The following is a 27,872-nucleotide window of genomic DNA, read 5'->3' as shown; positions in this document are numbered from 1 at the left end:
TGGAGTGCTCATAGAGGACTTTTATCATCCCTACACAGATTGGACAAAATGAGATGTAATGCAAATATCACATTTTTAGGTGCTGTTTCAGAGAGCAGCTGCTTAGGAAGCCCAGAACAGATGCAACTCTTAATTTTAAATGACCACAGAGAAGGTTATAGGACAAATTGACAAAAGTGAACACTAACAAATTGCAACAACAGATGGTATTCACCCTCCCAGTTTGAAAAGAGCTCCAGGACACAATAACTGACTACACACACTAAGAAGTGGTGTGCAGGTTTGTTTTTTTTTCCCTAAAACTGACTTTGTACCTGAGGACTGGGAGGTGGCACACATGGTCCCAACATTCTAAAAACACCCCAGGTAATATCCAGGTACATAAAGATCTGTAAACTTGATGTCATATCACCAGAAATTACGGAAACAGAGTAAAATCAATGGAAATAAAATATGTTGAAAGAGTTAACCTGACTTTTGTAGGTTTGTCTCACAGACCTATTGGAGTACTTTGAAAAGGTCAACAAGCCTGTGGATAAGGCTGATCTGGCTAATACAGTCTGCTCGGATCTACAAAAGACATTTGACAAGACCCTCACAAAAGACTTCTTAGGAAACTAAGCAGCCAGAGCTTAAGAGGGAAAGTTCTTGGGTAAACAATTGGTTAAGAGACAAAAACAGAGGGTAGAGGGCATGATCTTTCCTACAAGGGGGGAATAGCACCAGTGGACTTCCACAAGAAGCTTTGCCAGGGCCCTTACTGCAGATTTCATTTCTAAATGACGGGAAGAAGCTAAGCAGTGAGGTGACAAGATAATTTAGGAGACAAAACAGGAGATGCATCTGTGAAGAGCTGCAGAAGAACCTTATTAAATTAAGCAACTGGGTAATAAACCAGAAGAAGAAATTAAATGGAGATAAATGCAGTGATGCACATGGGAGAAAATTCTGGCTTTACATTATGACGCCCTTTGAAATGTCCATAAAAGTGTCAGCTTCCTATTTGCTCAGAAAGGCAAATTGAATTCCAGGAATTATTACAAAAGAAGCAGAAAGCAAGGCAAAGAACATTCAGCAGAAATATCTACATATATTTCCCTGTCAGCCGCTCCTTTCCCATAATTTTGGAACTGACTGACCCCATTCAAGTAAATTTGATAGTGGTAGCAATCTCAAACACTTTTAAGTTCCAAAACCTCAATCTCATTACTAGACACTGGTGAAAACACAGCAGAAGTTTATTAATCCCAGCAGTCTCAGAAGGATTTGTTGCACAGCATACACCCCACCTCCCTTTAAGTATAACAATCTTACCACTTCTGCAGTAAAAACCCAAGATAATAAAGCATGGCAGGCAGAATTGTGCAATTCTTTCTGATGTAAGAACTCAAATTCTCCCAACTTGATAAATATGTATGTGTCTCCAAAACTTGAAGCATATTTAATGTCTGTTCCATGAATTTCTTCTCTAATAACTGTCTATAATAGCAATAAAACTTGTTTCTATTTAAAAAGGAAATTACTAAAACAATGTCCAATAAATGGACAAAAAAATTAAACACTAAAATATTGAGCACAGATGTCTGGGGGTTTTTTTCCCCTTAGTTTTGGGGCTCTTTCTAAAGATACCTTCCATCGATAATGTGGAATTTACCCTGCAATTTACTGTGAGCTGAAGTGACTGACAAGAGCAACCAAGATACCTCAGGCAAACCAGGTCACTCAGACTTTTTCTTGCTGTTTTGTGATTAAAGGCTGACCACAAAACCCTTTAGTTCTGCAGAATGACATGCTTGGTTGGTTAAATATGCAGGCAATTAACACAGAGATAACATGCATTTAAATGGAGGTCCCATTGACCCCCATCTCCTGACTGCAACCTTTGCTCTGAAAGCAGACAGCTTAGCAAAAATATTCAATTAATAAAAAGCCATGAAGGGCAACAACTCCATTTCAATTAATTTAAAAATAAATAGTGTTTACTGCTCCATATTTAATAAGTTAATAAAAAACAACAGCAGAACTAATATCACAAGCAGCAAAGGAATGTGCCTGAAAGATCTTTATAAAGATAATATAAAAATATCCAACCCTTTTTCCCCTTTGTTTAGAATAAAACAGAACATTCTATACAATGAAATAAAGCAAGCCTGTTGTTTAATCCATTCGAGTCCCTTCTTTCTTGCCTCTGCCCACGTTCTATCCCATGTGTGATGCTACAACTTGCTGCAGTGACTCCCATCCCTCTCTCCAAACATTCCTTACTGTCTCCACCCTCTATTCTCATACCTCTACCTCTCTCCCAAACACCTTGTTGGCCAAAACTAGTACAAGCTCTGGTTCCACCATAGAGGAACAACTAGTGAATTACTGTAGTTACTGCAGGCGGACCAAAACTAAATCTATCCCACATTTCTTGTAGCAGGACAACTGAGTGTCGGTCCATTCTACATTAACAGGCCATTTTCTGAAAATATTTAACTTGGTTCTGGTTGAAAGTCCCAGCCCTCTTTGGCTTTAAACTGGACAATAAGTTGTAAACTTCTATGTGAATAAAAAATTGACAGTTTGGAGACTTTGAAACTGGAAACCAAACTAAGAAAAATTTAACCATTTGTAATTTTTTATTAAAACTTGTAGTTTGGGGGTCCAGAGAAGCCACGTATCACACCACTGCCATCTAATGGAAGAAAATATCAGCCAATTATTGGCCCTGGGGAAGACCCAGTCAGACAAAAACTATTTTATCAAGTAGGAGAGTCATTTCTAGCACCTCCTTTTCTCATCTATAAATTTAGCTCTTCTCAAAACATTCTGGGTTGAAAAAACGCACTAAATGTTATCCAAATGTATGATGATTCTCAGGAGAGCTGAAAGATTGGTTTGGTTAGGGCTTTTTTGGGTTTTGGGTTTGTTTTTTTTTATGGAGAATTCAGTAATTTAAAGAAATGCCATTTAACTGCATTCAAAATCCTAATACTACTTACAGTACCTAAATTGATTGTGGACTCTGCTCTTTTTCAAAGACCTGGGCTGCAAAGTCCATAGGACAAGGCTGCCTTTTAGTTATTTTTTTGTAGAGTACAATTGTTTTCTGTACTATTGATTAGCACCTAGAGCTTTAGTGCTCACATACCTGTATATGGCTACCATAGCCTAAATAGATGGAGCAATATCATTAATGCCTTTCCCAGAAGGGGTGTGGGTGGGTATTTCGATCAGCATTGAGGGAACTACATCTTTATTGCCAGCAGTTATGATTTTTCTCCAGTGTTGCACATCTATTCCTGCTCAAGCAATCCTGCACCATCTCCAGACAGGCAGCCCTGACTGACAGACACCCGGAAAGACAGATTAAATAAAAAGGATGGCCCAGCCTCTTAGTGTTTCACAGCTTCATACCCTCTACCAAGAAAGAGAACATCTACTTAATTCACTTGGGTAAGTGAACACAACTCTTTGACACAAAAGCAGGGGGTGTGCAGTAATAGGAAGAAGCAAGCAGTGACCTCTCTGCTGGCAAACCACAGAAATGAAGTCACGTTGTAATTCACAGATCTGATTCAGAATGGTTCCTGTTGAGTACCCACGCTCAATAAGAGCCTGTCAGTTGGATTCATTAGCAAATTGTCACTATATCAAGGCAGCATATGTTTTGCATATGCTGTATACTCAGAGAGCTCAACAGAGTAGGCTCTAGCAAAACTAAGGAGCTGAGCACTGGCCTCCTCCTGCCTCTGCCCCAGCTTTCTACAGGGCAGCTGCTGTGCTGAACGTCTTGAGACTTTTGAGAAAGTAACTTCTGAACAGAGAACCATCACTTTTGGAAGAGATGACTTGCCTTCAAGCAACCAGAGACTGAAAAGATTTACTGGTGTATAGGATGCTGTATCATGACATCAGGAAAAAAAAAAAATTAAGTAAAGTGATTCTTCAAGACATTTGAAAAAGTCAAGGCATTGTAAGGAAGCTTTCAGCAAAGCTGATTATGAGCTGCTGTTCAGATAAAAAAAAAAAAAATCTGTTCATTTCTGTGCTATGAAATAGATATTTCCAAGTCTGCTGAGACCACTAAGAGCCTACTAGCATTACCCAGTCCCAAAATGCACTTCAAGTGCATGCCAAGCTATTGGCAAAGTTTTATACAGACCAATGAATCAAAACATTAATCACTGTGTACAAATGGAAATTCTACTTTTTTATTTGTCTGGAAGGAAACAAAGTTAAACCAATTATTTGTCAGCGATATGGGCCTGCAGATTTTGGAAGCAGTAAATTAAGAATAATCACAGATTAGACATGTCACAGAATACTTGAGCATCTTGGGTCTCCCTACATAAAATATTTGCTAGGCCATGAGTTCATTTATGAAAAGATAATGACCCAGGAAATTTTTTCCTTAATTGCAAAGAAGCCATTTAAGAAAGTGTCTGGGGAACTAATTAGGAAGGAGTTTTCTCTGTAGAGGACCTGACTTTAAACTCACTAAACAACTTTTAGAGGTCTTGCTAGAGACAGAGCACTGTTTCGAGGCGGACAACAATGTTTGCTGAGGTGCATTTTGCAGGCATTGGCGTGGGGATGTCTCAGTGCTCACCATGGTGATGCCCTGCCCAGTGCTGGTATGCTCCAGCTATGATGACTTGTTGGGCACAACTCATTGAATCCTTTCCTATTTCACTTCAGCAGATGCGTGTGAAAAGCATTCAAAAATATACAGACAGGAGAATCTCTACCTCCAAGCTAAAATGAGATTTTGCAAAACACTTGTACATTTGCCAAGGCATAATAATGCCTGTTGGCCAACCCAACAGGTGCCAGGAAAATAGCTTTGGTATGATACCTGAACACCTATGAACACATAATGTGTAAATTAAAGGAGACAACTATGTAGTTATTTTTAATATATATATGCAGCTTTCCCACCCCCCCATATAGTTCCTGGTAACTTCTTAAAGTGGTCAGATTTACAGGGCATCATAGCTCTTGAGGCCAGAGATCAAACAAGCTTTTATTTGCTAAGCTAGGGTGTGAATTTAGACTTCATTTGTGAGAGAACAACCTTGTGGTTTTTTTACTGCCAATTCCTTTCACTTCATTTTGATGTATGCCTGTCATCATGGTGTCCAGATGCCTCCTTTAGGCATTTTTTTCTTGAGACTTGACTCTTAGTCTCATGTGGTTCCATAGTAATATCACTTTTTAATTTAAACAAAAGAAAATTATCTCAACCTTTACTTGTAAAAACCACAGGAGTGAAAGTAAAAAAAAACCCTGAAGTTTAAAAAAAAACATACAAAACAGACAAAAAAACCTTTAAATATTCACAAATTTTAAACAGCTAGCCTCATGTTGTTTAATGTATCTTATCAAAACATACAGCACTGCAAGTTTGCTTTTCTCCTTTCAAGTGTTTCAAAATGGGGACTCAGTGACACTGTTGAAGACTTTGTCCTTTTATCTCTGGAGATTTGGTTTTATCAGCTGGCTTGCTAGCCAAAAGTGGTACAACTCAGCATAGTTTGTGCACTCTGTTCAGGATACCCAGGAACAGAAGGAGCAGATGAGCTGGGGCTGCTGCAGGTCAGAGGTGAGAGCCACAGACAGAACTCACTGAACGCGTGCCCCACACTCGGACACTCGGCACTGTGAATCTTTCACAAGCCCCTCACTGTCAGAAATCCTGAATTAAAATATTCCATACTGATACACCCCTCATAACTTGAGAATTATTATGCCACTGATTACATAATGCTTCGGAGTGGATCAAAAAGAAAAGAAAAAGGGAACAGACAAAATTAATGTACAAAAAGCCAGCACATCTATTGCTATTCTGGCATCGAAAACAGGACTGATTTATTAGCTACACAAGTCTAGGGTTTCAAAATTAAATAAGTCTGTTTTACAAATTGTTTACTTTCTACAAGATCCATTTCCCCTTGAAGCACACTGTACATGCCCTCCTAGTGTGAACAGTTTACAGTCTGTGATCAGGCACAGACCTACTTGTCTGGATTTTTTTCCCTTTCAAAATGGCAATTCTGAGAATCGTAAATTACGCAGCACAGTTATTGTAATTTGAGCTTATTCCCAATAAATAAAATTTATTAACTAAATAGCTTTCTATGTAGCTTAGCTCTTTCCCACCAGCTTATTATTTTACATAGACTTGCTTCACATTCCTAGTCACAACCAAATTGTGCCATCTTAAAAATATGAATTTAAAAATATAAAGTAAAAATGCATAATTTCATATAATCACAAATAACCTTCACTCCTTATAGAATATGTCCAGAGAATACTTTGTAGAATTGGAAGCTTTGAAAGTATTTTATCTAACACACATACCAAGGTATATCTACTATACAAATATAAGCTTTGTTTATCAGAACACCAGAGCAGAAGCCTCCAGCTCATTAAGCTCCAATGCATTAGAGTATTTAGGGATGCTGGTGAGCTTAAGCATATGAGTAGCAACACTGACACAAGGCAGGACAGACTCCTTTTGGGAGATATGAAACATCACTTTATCATGCCATTCCAATTATCTCCAGCGCTTATAGTAAGCCTCCAGTTATTCCATTTTTGTTACACAAATAAACTCTCAAGTTATAAAATAGGTCATGGTAAATTTTACGTCCTGGTCTAAAAACAGCAAGGTAAGTGGAGAAATAAAATTGTATGTGATATATGGTGGGTTAACACAGATGACCTCATGGCAATTTTTTTTTTACCATAAACCTACCCCAATCCTAATGAGTGCATATCTGCATCCACAGTTTTAATATTTTAAACAGAAATAGATCATTGCTAACATTTCTCAACCAGGAAAATGTCATCATGAAATACTAAAATTATAAACAGAGTCACTGCAGTTCCCCTCATCACGTTAGGCACATTTCCCTCCTAAGACAAACACTGTTATTTAACATATCAAGTCACCCATGGTTTGTAAAAACATACATAAAATGAAGAATATACCACTGAAGTGTTTGTCTCCTACAAATTACAAATTTAATAGGTTTTATTTCTTAAAAAAAAAAAAGAAAAAAATCCCACAGGTGGAATTTCAGACTTCTAGTCATTCTCCTGTGCTCATCTTCTAAGGTACTAGCAAAATACTCAAAATCATGCAAGCCCCTGATTAAACCAGGAAGCAAATCTGCATGCATGCAATTACAGTGTCTGCAAGGGCAGACGCAGATGACAGTAATTCATACTCTAAGAAATGGGCTTGTGTATTTGGCAGATTAACTGTTCTGTATTCCATTGCTGTGAGGTATGGAAACTGTACTGTGAAACAACCATTACTCATTCCCTCAGCTCTGAGCACGTAGGTCCACCAAAGGCAAGCCAGGCTGAAGAGGGTGGGGGGAGAGGGCTGGAAAGAGAAGAGTCTACACATTTCAGATTAATGCTTCTCTTCAATGGCTCCTTTTATTTCATTTCCCCCACTTTTTAAATTAGCAAATACAGTAGGCCCAGAAGGGGAAATGTGCAAGTAAAGAGGGACAGAGGGGAGGGAAAGGGAAAAAGCAAAAGCAGCCAAAATTCTCCAACTTGTTCATTAGGGGTTTTGTGTTTGAACATCTGAATGAATCATGTGTCTGTTTTTCATTATTCTCCATATGTATTTGTTCTTTGCTTTGTTCAGAGATTTCTGGCCATGTTGTCATGACTGTGCTTATTTGGTTTTATATATTGTTCTATTACAGGGTGATGGTTACTTCTCCTCTGCCTCACTTAGCAGCTAAGCCACCAACAAAGAGCAATCTGAAAATGAGAGGTTGTGTGTCAAAAGGGGTCCTTAGCAAACTCCCTTGCAGCCTGTATGATTACTTTAGATCTGACTGCTTAATTCAGACCAGGGAGAAATCCTTAGATAACACTGCTTCTTATCATGACAGGAATGCTGTGGGTCTCTTTTTAACAATCTGAGAAATAATGGAGAATGACTTAAAGTACATCACTGAATGTCCTTTTCATTTCTCCAAAAGGAAAGCTAACACTTGTTGCTAAACAGTAACCTGTTTTAACAGATCTGCTGTTACATGGAGGTTTGAAATCATTTCTTTGTCAAATTAAATCTTTCTACTTTCAGCTTTACTCTATACCTTCATCACCACACAAATGACACTGCAATAAATTCTGAAATCACTAATCATGTGATAACTTTTATCATTGAATTTAATCCATCCTACTTCATTGGATACCCATCACAGGATGATGTGCTTATTTAACAAGATAATCTCTTACTTGGCAGAAAGTGAGCGAGACCCAAAAGACTGGGAAGGAGCAGACAAGTAGTGTGGTTTTTCTCCTTTTTTGATGTTTGAATACTGGGTTTTATTTGGGGTTTTTTTTGGGTTTGGGGGGAAAGGCGGATTGGGTTGTGGGGTGGGGGGGGGCAGTTGGTGGTTGTTGCTGTCTGTTGATTTTTGCTGGGTTTGTCTAGGGAATAGATGTTGACTCCAATGTTTTAGAGACAGTTTAAACTTCAAATTTCAGCAGATAGGAGAAAAAAGGTCCAGCTGAAAATGCTGTGAAGTAGGTGTCAAACTGATTAGCAGATCCAATTTAAAAAATAAGTTTTCAATGGCTCAGTATTGCACTACCTAGTGTACTGAGAGGGTTTCCTCAAAAGTCTCCCCCAGGTCTGTCATTATTCACTCTTTTCCACATTATCTTGTCCAGTGGATTAGAGAAACCATTTATTAATTGTGAAGAGGATACTAAAGATGTAAGTGCTGCAAGCACTCTGGAGGCTTAAGATTATACTCAAATCTTAGTAAATTAAGGAGACCACAGGAAAAAAATAGGATGAAATTCAATACAGACAAATGAAAAGTTCTAGCTCTAGGAGGGAATAATCAACAGCCCAGACCACAGTATGCAATAAGGAACACCTGGCTGGCAGCAGCACTGGAAGAGAGTAACAAAACCAGGGGCTGCACAGAATCTCTCAGCATAAACCAGCATAATTTCTCTCATGCAACACCCTGTGCCTCAGAGATGCATCTATATTTTAAATACAAATAAAATTATTTATATGTATACATCAATAAAGAGGAGAAACATGATCACAGAGAAGACAAATGAAACCCATCTATACTATAAAAAATGATCAAATTTAGGCCATCTAAAATCCTATGCCCAGCTCCAAGTTCTTCAGGTAAGGAATGAGCTAATTACAGAGACCAGCAAAGAGCAATATATTGAGAAATTTAAAACAAATTGCCCTAAAGGAAAAAGTTAAAGGACTAGTGTTTAGTCTAAGGAAAAGATAAGGCAGATGCAGATCAGTCTTCAAATATGTATGTTTGATGCAAAAAGGAAAGGAATAAACTGTTCTACGTGTCCACTGGGGATAAGAAAAGAAGCAATAGACTTAAATTACATCAAGAGAGATTTGGGTTAGACATTAGGAAATGCTTCATTATAGTGAGGAGAGGGAGCATTATCACAGATTGCCTGAGGAGCTCGAGGAATCTCCACCACTGGAGGCCTTTGAGTGAAGGTTACAGAAATACTCCTCAGCAGTGGGTTAGAGCTGATCCTGCCACAAGGCAGGCCCTGACCTCTTCAGGTCCCTTCCACTTCTGATTCCTGGGAAGGTTTTTGGCTTTTTTTGGCAGCCTTACTGAAGAGAAAGAAAATTGTACCCAGCATTTAAAGCAGTAAAACATCTATTATTTGTTTGCCATAAAGCATACTGTTAATAAATCCAATTATGTTTATGGTCTTTTAATGGCACTGCTTATGTCATAAAGATCCATCTTTGAAAACAGAAATAGATATCTCTGCCCTACAGTGTAATACAACAGTATGAAAGCAAACTAACAGAAAATACAAACTCATTGTTATATGGATCCTATTAAAATAATCTTAAAGCTAACTGTAACATAAAAAACACTAAACCCAGACATTTTTCTTTCTCAAAATTTTAGCATTCATATTCTCTACAATATTTTCACTTCACATTTTGCGCATTACAAACAGATCCACTCCTTTCCCTGTTTACCACTGGCAATGGGAGCAAAGGAAGTTCTGCTCGCAAGGGTATTCCTTTATAATGTCATCCCAAAAAAAGAAAAAACAACACCAAACCCCAAACACAATGAGGTGTTGTTCCTGGTGTGATATTCAAAGAAATACTGAGTGATGGTATCAGAATTCTGCCAGAAGAGAGTGCCCCAAGGAAATCAAACACACGTTCAGGCAAAAGCAAATGCACAGCAGTGCAAGCTTATGACAATGGCCCATGACCAACTGGGTTGGTAGAGTTTTCTGAACTGCAGCCTTCCAACTTGCTTTTCTCCTGAGTAGCTAATAAATGCTGTCTCTGGCAAGCAATAGGTAAGGTCACACAGTTCTACAAATCTCAAAAACATCTTTGGCACAGGTGGCAGGATTTTTCTCCCATCTCAATCTCCCCAGAATGCTTCTCTGCTGCTTCTCTTCACCCCATGTCCGGCCACTCACAAGACAGTCCTAAACTGCAATGCCTTTTCTTTTTACTAACACATACCAAAATGCTCTCCAGGATGTGTTTCTTTTCAGGAGAACCCACTCTAGCAGATCCTATTACTCCAAAAGCACTCTGTATGCCACTAGTGGGAAGCCACAGAATCATTTAAAGGCACAGTTTCTCCGCCACAGACTCAGTGACACTGCAGACTCATAAATGAGTAACAATTCTAGTCCTGAGATAGTGCTACACAGGTTAGTCAATATTTTCCTCAGCAAATATAGCTACACACACACACACAACATGCTATATTTCATTTGAAAATATTTTCATACATTAGCAAAAGAATTAGGAACATAAAACTGGAAGAGGAATTACTTCTATATCTCGGTATTGCAACTTGTATATCTAATTATGTCATAAAAAATATTTTCTTCTTCTATTAGCATATGCCAAGACTTCACAAAAATATAAAAATTAGACCAGGTTTTCCTTGGGAAACTTTTCCCAAAGGTTTCTCAGTTTTATATAGGAAATCAATTTGCATCACTGATGATATCATTCAAATCAGACAGCACTATGTGGTTAGAAGGCAATTTACTCTTCTGCCGAAGCAATTTGATACTTGTTCTGATTTGTGATTTTCATTTTGTTTGTTAATGAAAAAAATTAATGAGCAATGTTACTGGAAGCACAACTCAAAGCTTTGGCATTATTAAATATGTTTGTAATATACTGTGCATTATGTTGATTGCACAGTTGGAGCCAGAGCTTTGGCAGTCAAGCCACCAGTCAATCATTCAAACTGATAATGAACTCACAGGGTGGACACTTTGCACATACCTTTGCACTGATTTGTGTTTTTGTCAAGAATTGCCTTTGTGGATACAATTTTCCCATACCTACGGAGAAAAAAAAAATCAGAGGTACAAGTTACTACATTTCAGTAAAGTACGTAGTGATTTTTGCATGCAAATATAACACATAACCTAGGAAGAAGTCTAGAGCTCTTGAAAAATGTTCATCTGATATCCTGGAGAGATCCCTTATGCCACTAGCTCAAACACCTTTAGAGTTCCCCAAGAGCACTTGCCACAACCTGTCCATCTCTGTTCCATGCACTGCCAACGTAAATACCAATCATAGGAAGGAATTTAGGACACTAGTAAAGAGGCTTCTTTGAGTAAATTATTTTAAGTTTGTTTAGGTTAAATACAGATGGACCACATTTCTTCAGGATTAATGAAAATGCAGGAATTATGGTCACTTTTTATACACAGGAACCAACAGCTGTGCTCATGTGTGCATCCATGTCTATGTGTATACACTCTATCTAGTTTGGATAAACAGAACCTTTGAGGTTTGTGTGCAGCTCCCAGCTCTTGCCAAGATGAATGTTAACACTCATTTGAATTTATATCCCCTCCCATAGATAGCATGGCACTGCATTGCAATTTGATAGACTAAGCACAGTGAAGAGGGAATTTGGGCAGCTACAACTTGTTATATAAAGAAATTAGGCCATAAAATAGGTATCTGTGTTTACCTTCCAGAGGTTAAGACTAAAAATGCAGACTTAATAGTAAAACAAAATCCAGGTAAAAGATCACAGAAGATGACATTTATGGATGAGCATAAGACATCAGAAGAATAAGTAAAATAATTTTATTTCTCAAATCGCTGATACATTTTGGTCTTTGCTGAAGAGAACTTCCCTTAAAATGCCCTTTCCTACATTTTTTTAAATTGTATTACTGATACTCTGTTATATTGGGCTTTCATTTGGAGGGCTTTTCCATGAAACAAAAGTTTCTACATCCACAAAGGACATATTACTAAGAAAGATTTAAGAAAATTATGTCTTCTAATGGCAAAGCAACACCCATGGAAAATAACCAACATCAATTATAAACCATTGAAACGTATGGCAGATAAATGCTTATTTGGTTAATCTCCATTAACAGCAATATAAATTTGGTGTTAGTGACTTCTACTTGCAATCCAGAAACCAGAATGTGGAAAACCTTGCTGCTACTCCCTTCTCTGCCTCAGGATGAAATCCAAGTCTACCACTACACAGAAAAGAACCCAAGAATTCTAAGGGCAGCTAGAGCACTGTACCACATATTCAACAACACATTCTTCTTTGTCCTATGGGTCTGTAAACATCCGGAGAAAACCAGTCAAAAAACCCAAAAAACCCCAGGGAGATAAAGAGGGAACGGTACCATAACTCAGAGTATAAAAGAGACCCTTGGATTTCAGTCTGGAATCAAGAAAACACTTGAATACCTCATGAAGGGGAGTAGCACCTACAGGAAAGACTGGGAATGGCCTAACTAAACATACTCTTTGATACCAGGAAAATCTGAGACAAAGTTCTCCACTGAAGTTTCCATACTGCAAGTGACCTGTAGCCATTCAGCTTAAGATAAAGGGCACTGTCCCTGCATCACTCATGAAAGCAGAGTAAAGAAAGATGGAAAGTGAGACTTCCCATTTCACTGTCTTTCCTTTGCCTAAGAATACACAAAAGCATTTGTTTCTATTTGACTTTCGTTTGAGGAGGAAAAGCATTCTTTGCTTCATTTTGTTTCACTCTGAAACTAGTCAGGAGAAGGAGGAAAATCTGACTTAAGAGTATTAATAATTTGTGTAAACTAAGTCAAGCCCCAATTCAGATACCTTTTAGGAACCAAAAAAGTCAAACAAGCCTTTCCTTCCCTTCACCTCTGTCCCCCCTTTTTTTTGCTGACTCTGTAGACCAGAAGGACTTTGGGCTCTGGAGGCAGGTGCAATCCACTGTTCACTGCACTATGATGGGTAGGTAGTTGAGAATCTATTTTGCCATAGCTAGCTCCACTCTGACCAAATTTATAAGAAATTTAATGTCAACCATGAGATCACACGCTTTTCTAACCTCAGGTGTTTCAAGAATTGGGGCCTTAATACTCACTCATGTTCCACCTAATTTTATAATTCTTCATGGTAGTACCTGAAGTTGACTTTGGCCTCTAAGATATTAGAGCACGTCTTTAGAAGGCAAAGAAAAATTCAGTTCAGTGATTTATGGCTGTTCAGTGGGTCAACCTACCCAGCAGGAAATTTGGCCTTTGCAGTGCATCTTCATTTATTTGATTTACTTAGATTTAATATCAAGTATATGAAAAACATGCAAAAACACGCCTATCTTGTACAGTAATGCACCTCTGACAGATATATGGGAAAAGAATCCAACAAAAATCAGTGGCTAACCCACAGCAACCTCAAATAAAACACAACTCCTACCTAAACTTCCGCCAATAAAAACCAACACCCAGCCTCCATTTCAGTCCAGCCACCCCTAATGAATTGATATGTTGTTCCATCCAAGTCATGTGAGAGCAAGAACTTTACATTTCTTGCCAGCAGAGACAGGCATTTGTGGTTCCACTGCATTTATTACAAATTTCACAGAGTTATTTGCTGCATACTGCGATCCTGCAAACATTTCATTGCACTAGAGATTTTACTCACAGAATTCTGTTTTGGTCAGGAAATGCTTTCTCCCCACATTCAAAGTTATGTGCACACCTTCAGGTTTGCAAAAACAGACATCAGAGTGGTAAGAGGCACCACAATAACAAACACTGTTATAGGCAATTAGCCATATGTCGGCGATTTAATCCACTGCTATAGACCCTGAGTGTTACCACAAGAAAGTAATTGGAATTAATTTGGACACTGTTTTACTAAATATTTCAAGTAATTATTCTACAGTAATCAGAACATCAGTTCTGATGAAGAATGTTAGTTTGTGTGCTGCATGAAATGAGGAAGGTATTTTGTTCCTACAAATGCAGTCATATTTCTTTCTCTCGTGTGAAGTGTGGTACTAAGCTATAGCTCATCTCCAAAGTTGTTTGGCTTTCTGCTTGTTTTGTCTTTAATTGTAATTTGATTCACCCAGAAGTAAAAAAAAAAAATGTATTCAATGGGAATGTTCACAAAAATAAGGATAAAATACATCATAAGAGTTTACCCCTTGTTCTCTTATATTTAAATAGAAATTATTACGAAATTCACAAGCCTGCACACCTGTGTTCTACAAATTACCGATATCATTAATGTAAAGAAATAACAGGTATGGTCTCCTTTTTGTGAGAAAGTGTGGGCACTATTTTATTTTCTCTTGAGTACAGTTCATGGAAGTACTCTTTCAAAGATATTGAATCAAAAATTCTGGTAATAAAAGGATGACTGAATTGTATCCACCTCCATGCCTCAACCCTTCAAAACAATGGCTGTATCATTAATGATAGCCTACTGTATCACACTATCCAAGGAAATAGATATAATGAATCTGAGCTGGCTACCTCAAAGAATGTGTCTGTGGAGCATCTGAATTGAAATTGCTGTTCAAAAGGTTTCCAGGCACTCCTCCTGAAGTGTTATCTAAATGTACAGTAACCACTAACAAGATTGTTCAAGTGCTTTTAAAAGTCATTGCAATTATTTATATTCAATTATGCTTTTATTTCTTTTTTATGTAATAATTTTCCTGGAAAACCAGGTGGTCAGATTTTGAAAGAGCTTCAGGAGCAACTGCACAGACTACGACGTCACCACATTAATGAAGAGCCCATGCAGTGAAATAGTGACTTCGTTGTCTTTGGTGTTTCTCATAATATATGACTGCCCAGAAAATTATAAAGTTTAAAATCTGCAGGTTACAGAATAGAGAGCTAGATTGGGGAAATACTGCCACAGCCCACACTGATGCCCCAACAGAGAGATCACTACAAAATGTTATTGGACAGCTTCTAGGAGGGAAAATCTGGCATGAAATTAAAAGCAAAGCCACATTTGTGTACTGGAAGTCACATACCACCAGAATTCTGTGAGAGGATACCAGAGTAGCATCATCACATGTTGTCCCTGTTTTAACATCAGGGAGCTCCCCAGCTGCTGAAACAAATTCCTGTCTGGCCCAGCCCAGCCACTCTTACATTCCAAGAAAACATTCAGTTGGGGGTGGAAATACCTTCTTAGAAACATAACCAATTCTACTTTATCTTGTATATATCAGTGAAACTGTTGAAGTCATCTCACATACACTATTAAAATTACAAAAGTCACTTAAAAACTCTTCACTTACCAACAGCAGTAATTGACACCATGTCACACAAAAGGCAGGACAAAGGGAAGAGCTCTGCACAAAGAAACAATCTCCCTGTTCAGTCCTGGCTATAGAGCTATGTCAAAAATCTCTCTGGAGAGCCCCATCCCATTGCACCCCACGTTTCCAGACTACTCAGCAGACTCAGGAAAGATGCAAGCACTGCAAAATAAGCCCTTAATGTATGTACATCAAAGCAGATCACTTTAAGAGCTTTCAGGCAGGCGGTCGATCAGCACTTACACTGCAGACAAATCTCAGCCTGCTCATTTCCAGGAAGTTATTTGATAACTGCTGTTAAAATGGAGATAGTTCCTGAAGGAAACCATTCAGCTGTGAGTGATACCCCTTGTAAGATGCGTGAACCTTAACCACAGCCAGCCCCAAACAGAAGAGAATCTGCTGTCTCAAAGCACACAAAGAATTTGAGCCATTTCTCCTCCTGCCTGTGGGAAGCTAGGGTGCAGGGAAGGGAAGTGGACAGCTAGGGTTAGGGGACAAGTGACATTCAGCTAAGGACTAGCTCAAGGCAGAGGAGCCAGGTGCCACCCACCCCACTGCTGGCAGGCAACATGCCAAGGGAAGAAGCTGGCTGAGCAACAGCTGTGACCAGGAGTTGCTGCATCAAAAAAGGGATTTCCTAGGAGGCCAAGCTGGTGGGGGCCATGCAAACTTTTCAATTTTTCCATGTTATTTTGGGAAACAAAACCTCTGGGACAGGCACAGCATATTCCACCTTTCAAGCCAACCTTGAGGCTGGCCATAGCTAGTCCTGTAACACAAGATATCTGTAGGAGCAGATAGGATAAATCTCTCACCACTCACCCCACTCTGTGCTGCACTTGTGCTGCCATCCTCCTCTACAAGGCACTGGGTGCACAGGCATGTACAAAACACAACTTTTACCCAATTCCAACCACTGCTTGCATGCTTCAAAAAACAGGAAGCTTGGAATTGAAACTCAAGTTACCAGCATACAGAACTCTCCTTTGCTTAGTAAAAACCAATGGAGTTATTGAGTAATTTCTGAGTTCAGAGCTTAATAATTACATGCCCAGCATTTGAGTTCACTCAAGCCCTCAAGCATTGCTCCAAGCACAATCCACCCAACTGAAAACTGTCAGCGTTTCTGGGCATTTAGGTAATGTACACTTTTATCTTGGGAACTTTTGTACTGGGATGATTTGACTAGCAGTAATTGGATTTAGATAAGCAACTCTGAGGCTCTTTCATTCTTGTGAATTAATATCTAAATAGCATAACCAGGTTTATTTTGTTTAAAGCAGACTCTATTAGGCAATTCATGGGTTTTGGGAGAAAATAAAGCCCACATTATGAAGACCTAAAGTATGGAAAGAATTGCTGTTGAATTTCTTGGAGAGACATTTTTCCTATAATACACTGTGACATGAACTTACAATGTCCAAACACATACAAAGGGGAAATTTACTTAAAAAAAAAATAATATATTTGCATTATAATTTCTGGGTATTTCATGTACTACATGGCATTTTAAATGCTTACATTTTTTCCCCAAAATATAAGACATTCTGTCCCTTAAAGACTGAGTTGCTTTGTTGCCCTTTCTGTGCATATTATTTTTAATAAAAATTTAAAAAAAAAAAAAACCTGAAAATTCAACATAAAATTCTCATATTCACACAAAAATACAACAACAAAATACATGCCACTCACACCACCTCACACAGAACAGTGCATGGTTTGGGGAACAAACAAAAGGAGCTACTTGCAGGAAACTGATGGTGGACTGGACTGACAAGACCATGCTTCTGTAAGAATTTAACATTTAGAAGCTCTGTCTTCTCTAATTACTTTGGTCTGGCTGTCATGTTTACAAAAAATCATTCCTTCACTCAGTAAAATACAAGCTCTTCACACTGTCTCTCACAGTATCCCACTGGACAAAACGTCCCGCACACAGCTGGATAAACACATCTTGCAATGGGTGAGCAACTGGCTCATGGGTTGGGCACAAAGGGTCACAGTGAATGAGGGGACACATACTGGGGTTCCACTATATGGGACTGAAAAACCCCACTAGTGGGGTTCCACAGGGTTCCATCCTCAGCCCAGGGCTCAGAATCTTCATAAATGGCTTGGGCACAGGACTGGAAGGGATGCTAAGTTTGCAGAGAATACAGAAGTGGGAGGAGCTGCTGTTTCTCTCAAGGGCAGAGAGACCTTGACAAATCCCTGGACTGTGAATCACCAACAGTATGAAATCTAACAAGGGAAAATGACAAATTCTGTGCTTGGGACAGGGCAACTCTGGGTGTACAGACAGACTGGGGAAAGAGAGGCTGGAGAGCAGCACTGCAGAAAGGGACCTGGGGGTCCTGGTTGATGGCAAGTGGAATGAGAGTCACCAGTGCCCTGGCTGCCAGGAGGGCCAGCCCTGTCCTGGGGGCATCAGGCACAGCATCACCAGCCAGGCAAGGGAGGGGACTGTCCTGCTCTGCTCTGAGCTGGGGCAGCCTCACCTCGAGTCCTGCATGGACTTTTGGGAGCCACAATCTAAGAAAAGTATAAAGCTAACAGAGAGTATCCAAAGGAGGGTCTGTGAAGATGGTGAGGGGTCTGGAAAGGAAGCCATATGAGGAGCAGCTGAGGTCTCTTGGTCTGTTCAGCCTGGAGGAGATTGAGGGGAGACCTCATTGCAGCCTGCAACTTCCTCATGAGGAAGAGGAGGGGCAGGCACTGATCTCTTCCCTGTGGTGACCAGTGACAGGACCCAAGGGAATGGCCTGAAGTTGTGTCAGGGGTGGTTTAAATAAAGGTTCTTCACACGGAAGGTGATTTTGATGATCCTAGTGAGTCTCTCCCAATTCTGCACAGAATATTCTGTGAAGTCAGTAAACAATCTAGACTGACAACTTGCCCAAGAGTTTCAGGAATGTCACCAAAAAAGGGAGAGGGGCCTCTTAAATCTTTTGTTTGTACATCTAAACCAGCCCTGAGTCGTTAGCACCAAATTCTGAAAGGGCAGCTCAGCAATTTTGAAACTGAGACTTTCTATTTCTGATTCTACCAGCACAATGAGAAGCCTAGCTTTAAGCAGACAGTAATGAACATTATAGTATGTGGGAAGAGTGAATTTTCAAGAGAATGCAAGCTGATGAATCACTAAAACAACATATACATATTCAATAGTATCTTCTGGTACAGACATTTACTACTAAGGGTGTAGTGATTTCACACATACATGGGCCAATTAGGCACCATTGTCCCACATCCACTGAAAATATATTTTTTGGAACTAGGAGAGAGAAAAAGCTATGAAATCCATAAAATAGCTACATTATATAATATGTCTATAAACACTATTATTGCTTTAGACAAATGAAATCCAAGATCTTACCATTCTATTGAAGAATGGTTCCATGTTAAGAAGAAAGAACCTAAAAAGCTATTTTAGATTATGGATCCTGCAATTTACAGATCATATTCAGAAATTCCACTTTTCAGAAGATACAAGCACCATTTATGTCAAATCACAGGGCTCTAATAGAGCCCTGGAAGGCTGTGATAGGTCCTTTGGTGCTCTTTTATTGAAGAATAGGGAAAACTTAGAAGTTTTAGTGAAGTTTGCTTCTTGTAAAATTTCAACAACTTCAGAAAGATAATCCTGTAAATAAACAGGCATGTAAAGAAACACTTATAACTAAAAAATTCCTTTGCTGTTAAAATTCTAGCTTCCCTTTCCAAAAGACAATCTACTGCTATTAAAGCCCAGGAATGTGTCTTGCCTTCACCCTCATTAATTGAAAGGCTTGTCTCACATTAAAGTTAGAAATGTATTTACAAGACAACACATATTTACCAGGAAAGAGAAGGTCATACTTCATATTCAAACTAATCTGCATTTATATATCTATATATGAACCTTCACCTCTGGAAAAACAATTTCATACAAGAGTGTACAGGCTTGAAGGCTTATTGCAATTCTTTTAAGTATTTGGTAAATTAAACCAAGTAAAACAGAAACTGACGTAAATGAAATTTAAACAGACACAACATTTGTTGAAACAATAAGACCTTGAATTTTCAGACCTGCAAGATGTATATAATTTTAGTAGTTCACAGGTAGCTTTTCCTGTAACCTTTCCCTTTCTTTGCCAAAATCAGAATAAGAATTTTTTCAGCATATAAATTAAATTAAGTGGCTTAATCTAACACTTTCAGACATCAAAGATAGTTTTTTCATTGCCTTCAGTAGGTTCAACCTCAAATGCTATAGACAGAGTTTATAATAAGGCTATCACACCCTTGTCACCCTGGACAGAATAAAACCACTTAGTAATGTGGCACTCCCCACAATAGCCTGACATTTTACAGAGTTTTTCCCTAGCTTGTTGGAAATAAGACACTTGGCTATTAGCTGCAGTTTCTAGTCTAAATGCTGTTTATTCTTAATTAGTGCTATGCATTATATTCATATTAAATCTGTATATTTAAATATTGAAGCTATTTAAGACTATTTAAAAATTAATTACATTATTGTATTTCATATCAAAATTATTACATTTATGTTTTGACTTTGACAGAAAACTATGTTTTTCCCTCACAGTTCTGCCATGACAAATAACCACTGTTAATAATTAATTAGCAAAATATTCTACAGTTGCTAAATTAAGTATGGAAAACTAAATTCATGCACAAATTACTAACTATGATTTCATGTAGTACAGTTCAGTTCTTTTTCTGGGCCATCATTAAATCTTCAATTACTAATTATTCCACATTTTCAAGAATTCAGATGTCTTAAAAAATAAAATGCAACTTTTGTTTGCAGACACTTAGCAGTGCCTCTAAATTTTCTGTATGATAGCAGGCACTATTGGGAAGACAGTTTAGGGAACTGAAACCATTAAGAGAAAGAGATGTGGTTTACTGTAGCCTGTCACAAATGATAATGCCAGGCATACCCTAATTTTCAAAAGGCAGTGAATTTATTAAAAGTCTAAATCTTTTCTAGGATAAAGACATTGCTCATCAGCACTGGAAATAAAAAAATTAATCAGTTCTTCAAACTTAAAGAATTTCCTCTATCCAACAACTCAATTATTTTAGATATTTGTGGAAATACCTCCCCTCTCCCTAACGTATCATTCCAAAATGTAGAATTTGTTTGCTTTGTATGTTCTAGCATGCTGTGCTGTCTTGAATCCAATTTCTCATTCACAGTCTTGCTTACTTACGGAAGATTCATTGTTAAATTACAGTTGGTATGAAGCAGCATGCCAGCATACCATGATATTAATCTCTGAAGTGTTCAATCATTTAACAATAGCCTCATTATTCAAGGGAACTCTGAGAATTCAGTTTGCGAAGATTTTCTGACATTTCACTAAAACAATTTACTCTTAAAAGAATTCAATGACTGCAATACATTGTAATATATATATGTATATATACATGCCTCAATCAGATGGTTCCTCTCTAATAATAGACAAGAAAAAGAAGAGGAATTGAAAAGAAAAGGAATTACAGATAAAAGCAAGAACTCCAGCTACCACCAGGGACCATGAACTCAAACTGATAATTTAAAGCTAAAGCATTTTATAGGGTTCACACAGAGGCCACTTGAGTCAAATGTGTGAGTGAGACTTGAGTTCACACAGCTCCCATTTCATTATTTACAAGTAAGAAAAATCCAGGTACCTGGGTTGTCTTTAGAAATAATATCGTTTTGAGAGGAACTGTTTCTTCAGTATTTTACATTGCAAAATACATCATTTGGGAACTACATCATAGAAAAATATTCTTTTTCTTCAATATATTTAGTTTAATCCTTTTATTTCCAGAGCCGGAATGTCACAGTTGTATTCACTTTCCAAAGGCTGAACTTTGAAAAAAGTGGCACAGAGGCACGTATTTTTTTTCTGTCTGAAATTTTCAAGAAGAAACAGCAAGAGCTTGGATTTGGATTTTTACAATTATGCGGGCAAAAGTTCATACTGCTCACTCAGAACTGGGACAGAATACCTCTGGGTTTGAGTTCCTTTGAATTTTAATTCCATCTAGTATATTTATAAAAGCAAAGATTTTTTAGTCCATTTATTTGTACAACTCTAGCACAATGACAGGCTCAGGAGAGTGTGTGAAAGCAGATTTGATAAGCTATTTCTCCGTGATACTTTTGAATACTCATGCACATGTACAATTTCAGGCATGTTGAACTTAAACAGGATGAACGACATTTCTCAAGGTTAAATTATGTTTGTAGGCTCATAAATTATTGTGCTTCTTTGGTGTGGAAAGTCCTCCCTACAGCCTCGACATAGCAAACAGATGTACATGGGACATAAAAGTGCATGTTCCCAGTCAGCCAGGGCTTTGCTCTCCCCAGTGCCAGGCCTATAACCACCACAGTAATTAGCTTGAAGGAGACAAATCTGCTGTGGCTGGTAACTCACCACAACTCCCAGGTATTCAGCAAAACCTTCTCTTGAGTGATAGTTATGTCAACAATTAAATTCAAACTAGGTGAAGCTGCCCCACACACAATATAGATACACAATTATGAATAATGTAATAATATTTTTTATGTTTTCAAACCCACTAAAAACTTGCAAGTGAATGCAGCATTAAATGAAGTCACCTGCTTTGAAAACACATTTATGGGTTTAAAAAGATAATTCATTTAGAGTCTTTGTCTACTGTATAAATAATTATTTACTCTTTATTGTCCAAAGACAGATGGACATATTTAAATATATGAGCCTCACTATGTCAGATGGATAAATATCTTTGGAGGGGGAAAGCTTATTGAAAACTTCCCTTTGGATCAGACTCTTGCTTTCCAGAAATGTGGTACCCTTCTGCTGGCTCCAAGGACTGCCCTAATTTACACTGATAGAGCAATTGCCCTTGTCTTGAAGTGTTGAAGATCTACTTTGAGAAAACATCAAGGGGTGGGTTGTGCAGCTTAACTGGCACACCCTGTAGCACTCTGCTCATCAGTAAACACTTCTGAGCCTAAGAAAAACAAAATTTTAGTTAACTAAAATGTTGTGCACTGGGCACCTTGGCCCTGAGTCTTCTACAGAAGAAAAGCCAACATTGGCAATTGCTGTGCTCTGCTGTGGTTCAGTTTGTGCCCAAAAACACCAACAGGAACCAGGAAGGGATGAGACAAGCCATGGGATTCACCAAAGAAATAAACTCTTTATAGCCATAGAGTCTTCTGTCCTTAAAAGGACACATGGTTGGTCCTGCTAGGCAAAACCCTAGAAGGAAAGCAATAAAGAGATGCATTGTAGCCCATCCTTTCTGAAATATCCATAGGCAGATCTACAGAAAGGCACAAGAACTTAAATACTTTATATTTCTGCTGAAGATTTTTACCCCAGGAACATAAGACTCACTGCAAAAACACAGTGAGCCCATTTTGAAATCCGACCAGTAATGCTGAATTTGGAAGCAATTTAGCTTCAATTGCTTGGGAGCCCTCAAGAAAAGACTTTTGTATATTACTGGCTTCAGGCATCTTCAAATAAACTAATTAAATAAGATACAATCCTCAAACCATATAAAGATACACATGGAAAATCTGAGACCTCATTCTGAGTATTGGGCATACTTTGAGAGAGAGAGAACTGTGATTCACTGGGATAAATCCATGTCTTCCCAAAGCTCATCAAGGAGCTCACTGTCGATTGCTCTTTAATGCACAAGAAAAGGTTATGAAGTTAATTTTGATATTTAAAAAATTACAAATAAATAAATATGAGATATCCTTTTCTTTTTCTTATATATTTCAAGCCCCTGTTATAGACTCAGGCTGTATTTTCATGTTTCTCTTTAGAGTCATGAGGGAAAGAAACCTACATTTTTATAAGAATTGAAAGCTGAGTTTTCTACTTTATCACATGCCTAAGGAACTAAGGGTTTAAGAAACAAATACTGTGAACCTAGCAATAAAATTTTGAGTCATGGCAACACCAAGGGCTACGTCTTCATCAAATATTAGTGAACAACTTCAGCTAGGGTAAGAACACTGCTTGACAGTTGCATGGTTTGGGTCCCAGAAAACAATCCCAAGGAAAAAAAAATTATAGCAAGGAACAAATCCAGCTTGTGATCTATTCCCTACTTTATAAAAAGAGCTGGATTTAAAGACAGATCAAAACTGCAGTGCCGACACTCCTCACTTAATGCTATCTCACACATAAATAACAAGTCTATATCCTATACAGATAAATTATATTCCAGCATAGCTATTCTGCCAAATATAATCTCCCAAAGGTGCTGGGTTTGAAAATTAGTAACACAATGATCACCTTTAGCAGCAAGCTGTCTGCTTTTTGAACATCCCATCAGAAGCAGTGCAAGCACAAAACCTATGTAAAAGGGTCACAGTCATTCTTCATGGAGTCAAACACACATGCTACAAGAAACAGGCAAATATTCTGCAAATATTTACAACTGTGAATGACTAAATTAATATCCTGGACAGTCTTGAATGGCCAGCTTTCATCAACCTAGCACTTGCAGTATCCAACCATGTATTTATGCATTCCTGAAACATCTTATTCATCAACAGCATTTGCACTCTTTCCTCCCACTGACTCAGACTTTGGGAGTTTCTGACCCTTTCCATTACTGCTGTTCAAGAAAGGAAGTTCTCAAAAGACCAACATCTTGAGTAAGAAGGCAAGGCAAAAGAAAAGGTCTGCTCTAGCTACTCATTTCCCATATGCCTTTGCCCTTCTCTTTACTTGGGCTTGTTCCAGAGACCACAGAGATCAAGAGGAAAAACCTGTGGATTTGCCTTGTTTTGCAATTTCTGAGAGCCATTAAATGTTCCTCTACATGCAACATTCCATTTTTTAAGACAATTTCCTATGTTCAGACTTCAGTTTCTTTGTGTTTCCCACATTTTCAGGACAACAGTTTCTTTGTTCAAGCTTCCATGTTTATAGTATGTTATCTTATCTCTAGTTTAGCCTTTAATATTGAGCAGAGTCAGAAAAGAATCATCCTCTTGTTTGAGATGCAAAGGTTTATGTCTGCTTACATTTTTAAGATACACAAACATACTTTAAAAAGTCTAAGAAAATATACTCTTATTAATGCTGTTATCTGAACAATGATATTTAACCCCAGTTGCAGCTTAGTTCCCTTATCTCCCCTGTGAAATAGCTTTTGTTTCGCTAGGATGTTGTCATGGAAGTCTCATATCAGAGTCTGGAAAAACTTTCCCCAGCTCTGCAAAGGGTACAGCAAAGTTGAATTAGAAGGAAATTCACAGAAGTGAGTGTCAAGCAAACTGTTACAGCGGTGGGAGAGGGCGGGAGAATTTTCATAGCCTGGAGGCCACCCAAAGTTGAGAGAGACACTCAATGTCCCAGTGAAACTGATTCAGAGAAGAGACACAAAAGCATAAGAGTGGAGAATGGCAGAAAAATCCAGGCCCTAGTCTGAATTCCCAAACTGCACCTGCCCATGGTGAGGCACACAAGGACCTGCCCACACCACAGCCGTGCCAGTTTTGCAGGAGAGCACGGCTGTGTTCTCAGCTGGCTTTTACCCAGGTTTCACTGCAGGGCTCTAAAACCCAGAAGCATCTTCAATAGAGGCTCCTTCAGGAACTGCATGCTGTGAATGTGAAATGCACGGTACTGACTCAGTTCTGCATGCTTTTCCCTATCTAAAAGAAAGCACCTAAAAAGAGAAAAAAGAGTCATCATTTGTTTAAACCCCAGGCAGGGTTCTCACCAACCTCTCCATGTCCCACATCCCCAACCTTCTCCCAGAGGCTGATTTCTTGCCCACCTCTAAGATTAGTATGTGCAAGACTAGCTCAATTTTGACAGGGGAAGAAAAAAACACCTGGAACAGAAAGCCTTTTGAGTCTTCCCTTACTTTTGAAGCCTTTGTATTTTTTAATCCCTGCTCTACCAATTTTGTCCCCTATTCCCCTCCTCCCCTTCAGTGGAAATTTTCTACTCTTTACAAGCCTGTCTCTCTGCAGAAAATTGATTTCCCCTAGGATACAGCCATCCTACTGTTCTATGCATGGTCATTAATGACCATCCTGTTCACCACAGAGACAGACAGACACGGTGGCACTCCTCCCCTGCTCCTTAGCACAGAAAGCACACGGGGAAAAATTGTAACAGCCTCAGAGCTCAACCATACCAAGAGTTCATCGTCCCCAGAAAACACCATACAAAATCCCCAAATGAGCTATTACAAGAATAAAATGATTCTTGCTGGTTTCTGTCACTCTTTACTTCCACTGCATTAGATTGAATTTTTTTTAATCTCTCCCAGGTAACAACCATTATGTAGTTTCCTCTCTCCCAGGGGAGCTAGTTCCCTTCTTCCCCCACATGGAAACAAACTCTAATCAGATGTTACTTGGACTCATACAGGTTTTTACTTGGGGGCTGGCATCAGGCTATCCAAGGGCAGAATGCATTTCAGCACAGACTGCACAACCTGCCTGAAGATGTGAGAAAATACCTGGGTGCTGCACTTCTTGCCATTTCAGCTGCTTTGCAAGTAGTGTACCTGCTGGCTTCACCATCTTACATGTAAGGTGGAGATCTGCCATTTTACATCTGACTGCAGCAACATCCCATCCTTGGAGTGACAGGCAATTCTCCCCTTGACTCTTGGTGTCTCTGATGCCAATGGGTAGCACAAAATGACTGTACTCACAAAGCTGCTTAAGCCTTCTCTAGAAACATCTTGTGGATGGACTCTAAATTGACTCATCTCCTTCTTGACCCATGAGGTTCTTGTAAGAACTTCCTTTTGTCCCTGCTGCTACAGGGAGGTACAATGGAGGACTCAAAGTCACAAGCTACGTTACTAGTTTCAGCAGGACCAAATATAAGGAAAATTATTCATAAAGCTTAAAGATGGATATGGAGCTGGCTTTTGTGCTTTCTGTTTAATATTCAGCTTGGTTCCAATGAATTTACATTAAATAAAAAGGAGCAATGTCTTTAAATCAAAAGGCAAATTTTAAACAAAAGAAAACCTTTTTAGTGACTGTGATCAGAAAAAAACCCAGCTCTAAAAATTAGCTCTGAAACTGGAAGAGGGCCTTAGCTACTGAACTGTAACTTGATCTGAACAATGTCAACACAGTGAATGCCTGATGCAGCACCTCAGAAAAGCTGGGGTGGGGAAGTGCCCAGACCAAGATGTTCATATTTAAATCTCACATTGTCCAGCTACACTTTGTATATTGTGCCGCAATTTCTTTATATAACTCTCAATAATGCTGGCTGATGTTAACTAAGGAAATCCTCTGCATGCAAACAGGACAATCCACCCCACTGTAGGTCTCATAAAATCACACGCTCTCTGGAAATTTCCAAATGCCTCGACAAAATATGGGTGAGTTAAGGATAAAGTTTCAAGCCTGAACTCCATAATTTCCTGTCTTTTGCTGGTCTACACAGCCCTTTAATGCTACATTAATATCATTTCTGGAGGTGTGATTGAATTACTCACCACTCCTGATGCCAGCATTATGGATTTCTGTGTAACAGGAGAGCACACTTTACTGCTCATACTGTTACTAAATACCATTAAGCAGAGCAGCTGCAACCCTCCTGATAGCAGGACTGGAGGGCTACCTCGTTAGGAGGGGACAAGCACTTTACTGCTGGCACACAGCCTGAATCCCAAGAGCCCTCAGCACGTCCAATTTGCCCTGATGTCCCCACCAGGCAGCCTGCCACAGCATATCCCTCAGCCAGAAAAGGTCCCCAGGCCTGTAAGTCTGCTGAGATGCAGAGATCTCTCTCACATGCAGAGATCTCTCTCACAGGCTCAACATCCCGAGTACCACGTGATGCTGCCATGACTTGGCAGCTTGAAAAGATAGAGATGTATTTACTTGGAGACCTTTTCGCTCCAGGTGCAACAGAGGGCTGCTAAACTGTCCACTGAGATCATGCCTCACACACTGGTTGGCGACAGCTACTAACTAGTGGCACAGTGCTTTAAAAATCCCTTTCCCAAGTCTTTGTGGAGAGATTAAAACGCCATACATATGTGAATTGCAAAAACCCCACAGCAGCCTCCAAAGGGAGATTCAACACCAGTTTCTCATCAATACCCTTGCCCTGCTAACCAGCACCTCCTAAGCAAATATGAGCTGACTACTCTGCAGACACATCCCTCTTTAGAGGAGGATTGCATCAGAGAAGAGAGGGAGAGATGAGGAGCAATGGAAAAAAGAATTAGGGAGAATGAGGAGTT

The 27,872-nt window shown here is 38.9% G+C and overlaps 1 protein-coding gene across 2 annotated transcripts in view; it reads right to left on the bottom strand.

Annotated features, from left to right (window-relative positions):
* RBMS3 (RNA binding motif single stranded interacting protein 3) overlaps positions 1–27,872 on the bottom strand; it is a 703,629-nt gene that overhangs the window by 309,255 nt on the left and 366,502 nt on the right. For both annotated transcript variants that reach the window (XM_054273879.1, XM_054273880.1), the window contains one exon: positions 11,312–11,370. In XM_054273879.1, the coding sequence (XP_054129854.1) occupies positions 11,312–11,370 (59 nt within the window). The remainder of the gene's footprint in view (positions 1–11,311; positions 11,371–27,872) is intronic.

The sequence above is a fragment of the Melozone crissalis genome, unplaced genomic scaffold (assembly GCF_028551555.1).
Source record: "Melozone crissalis strain CALT ecotype California unplaced genomic scaffold, PUWL_Pcris_2 ptg000016l_1, whole genome shotgun sequence".
Taxonomy (NCBI): Eukaryota; Metazoa; Chordata; class Aves; order Passeriformes; family Passerellidae; genus Melozone; species Melozone crissalis.
This window is presented reverse-complemented; position numbering and strand designations above follow the sequence as displayed.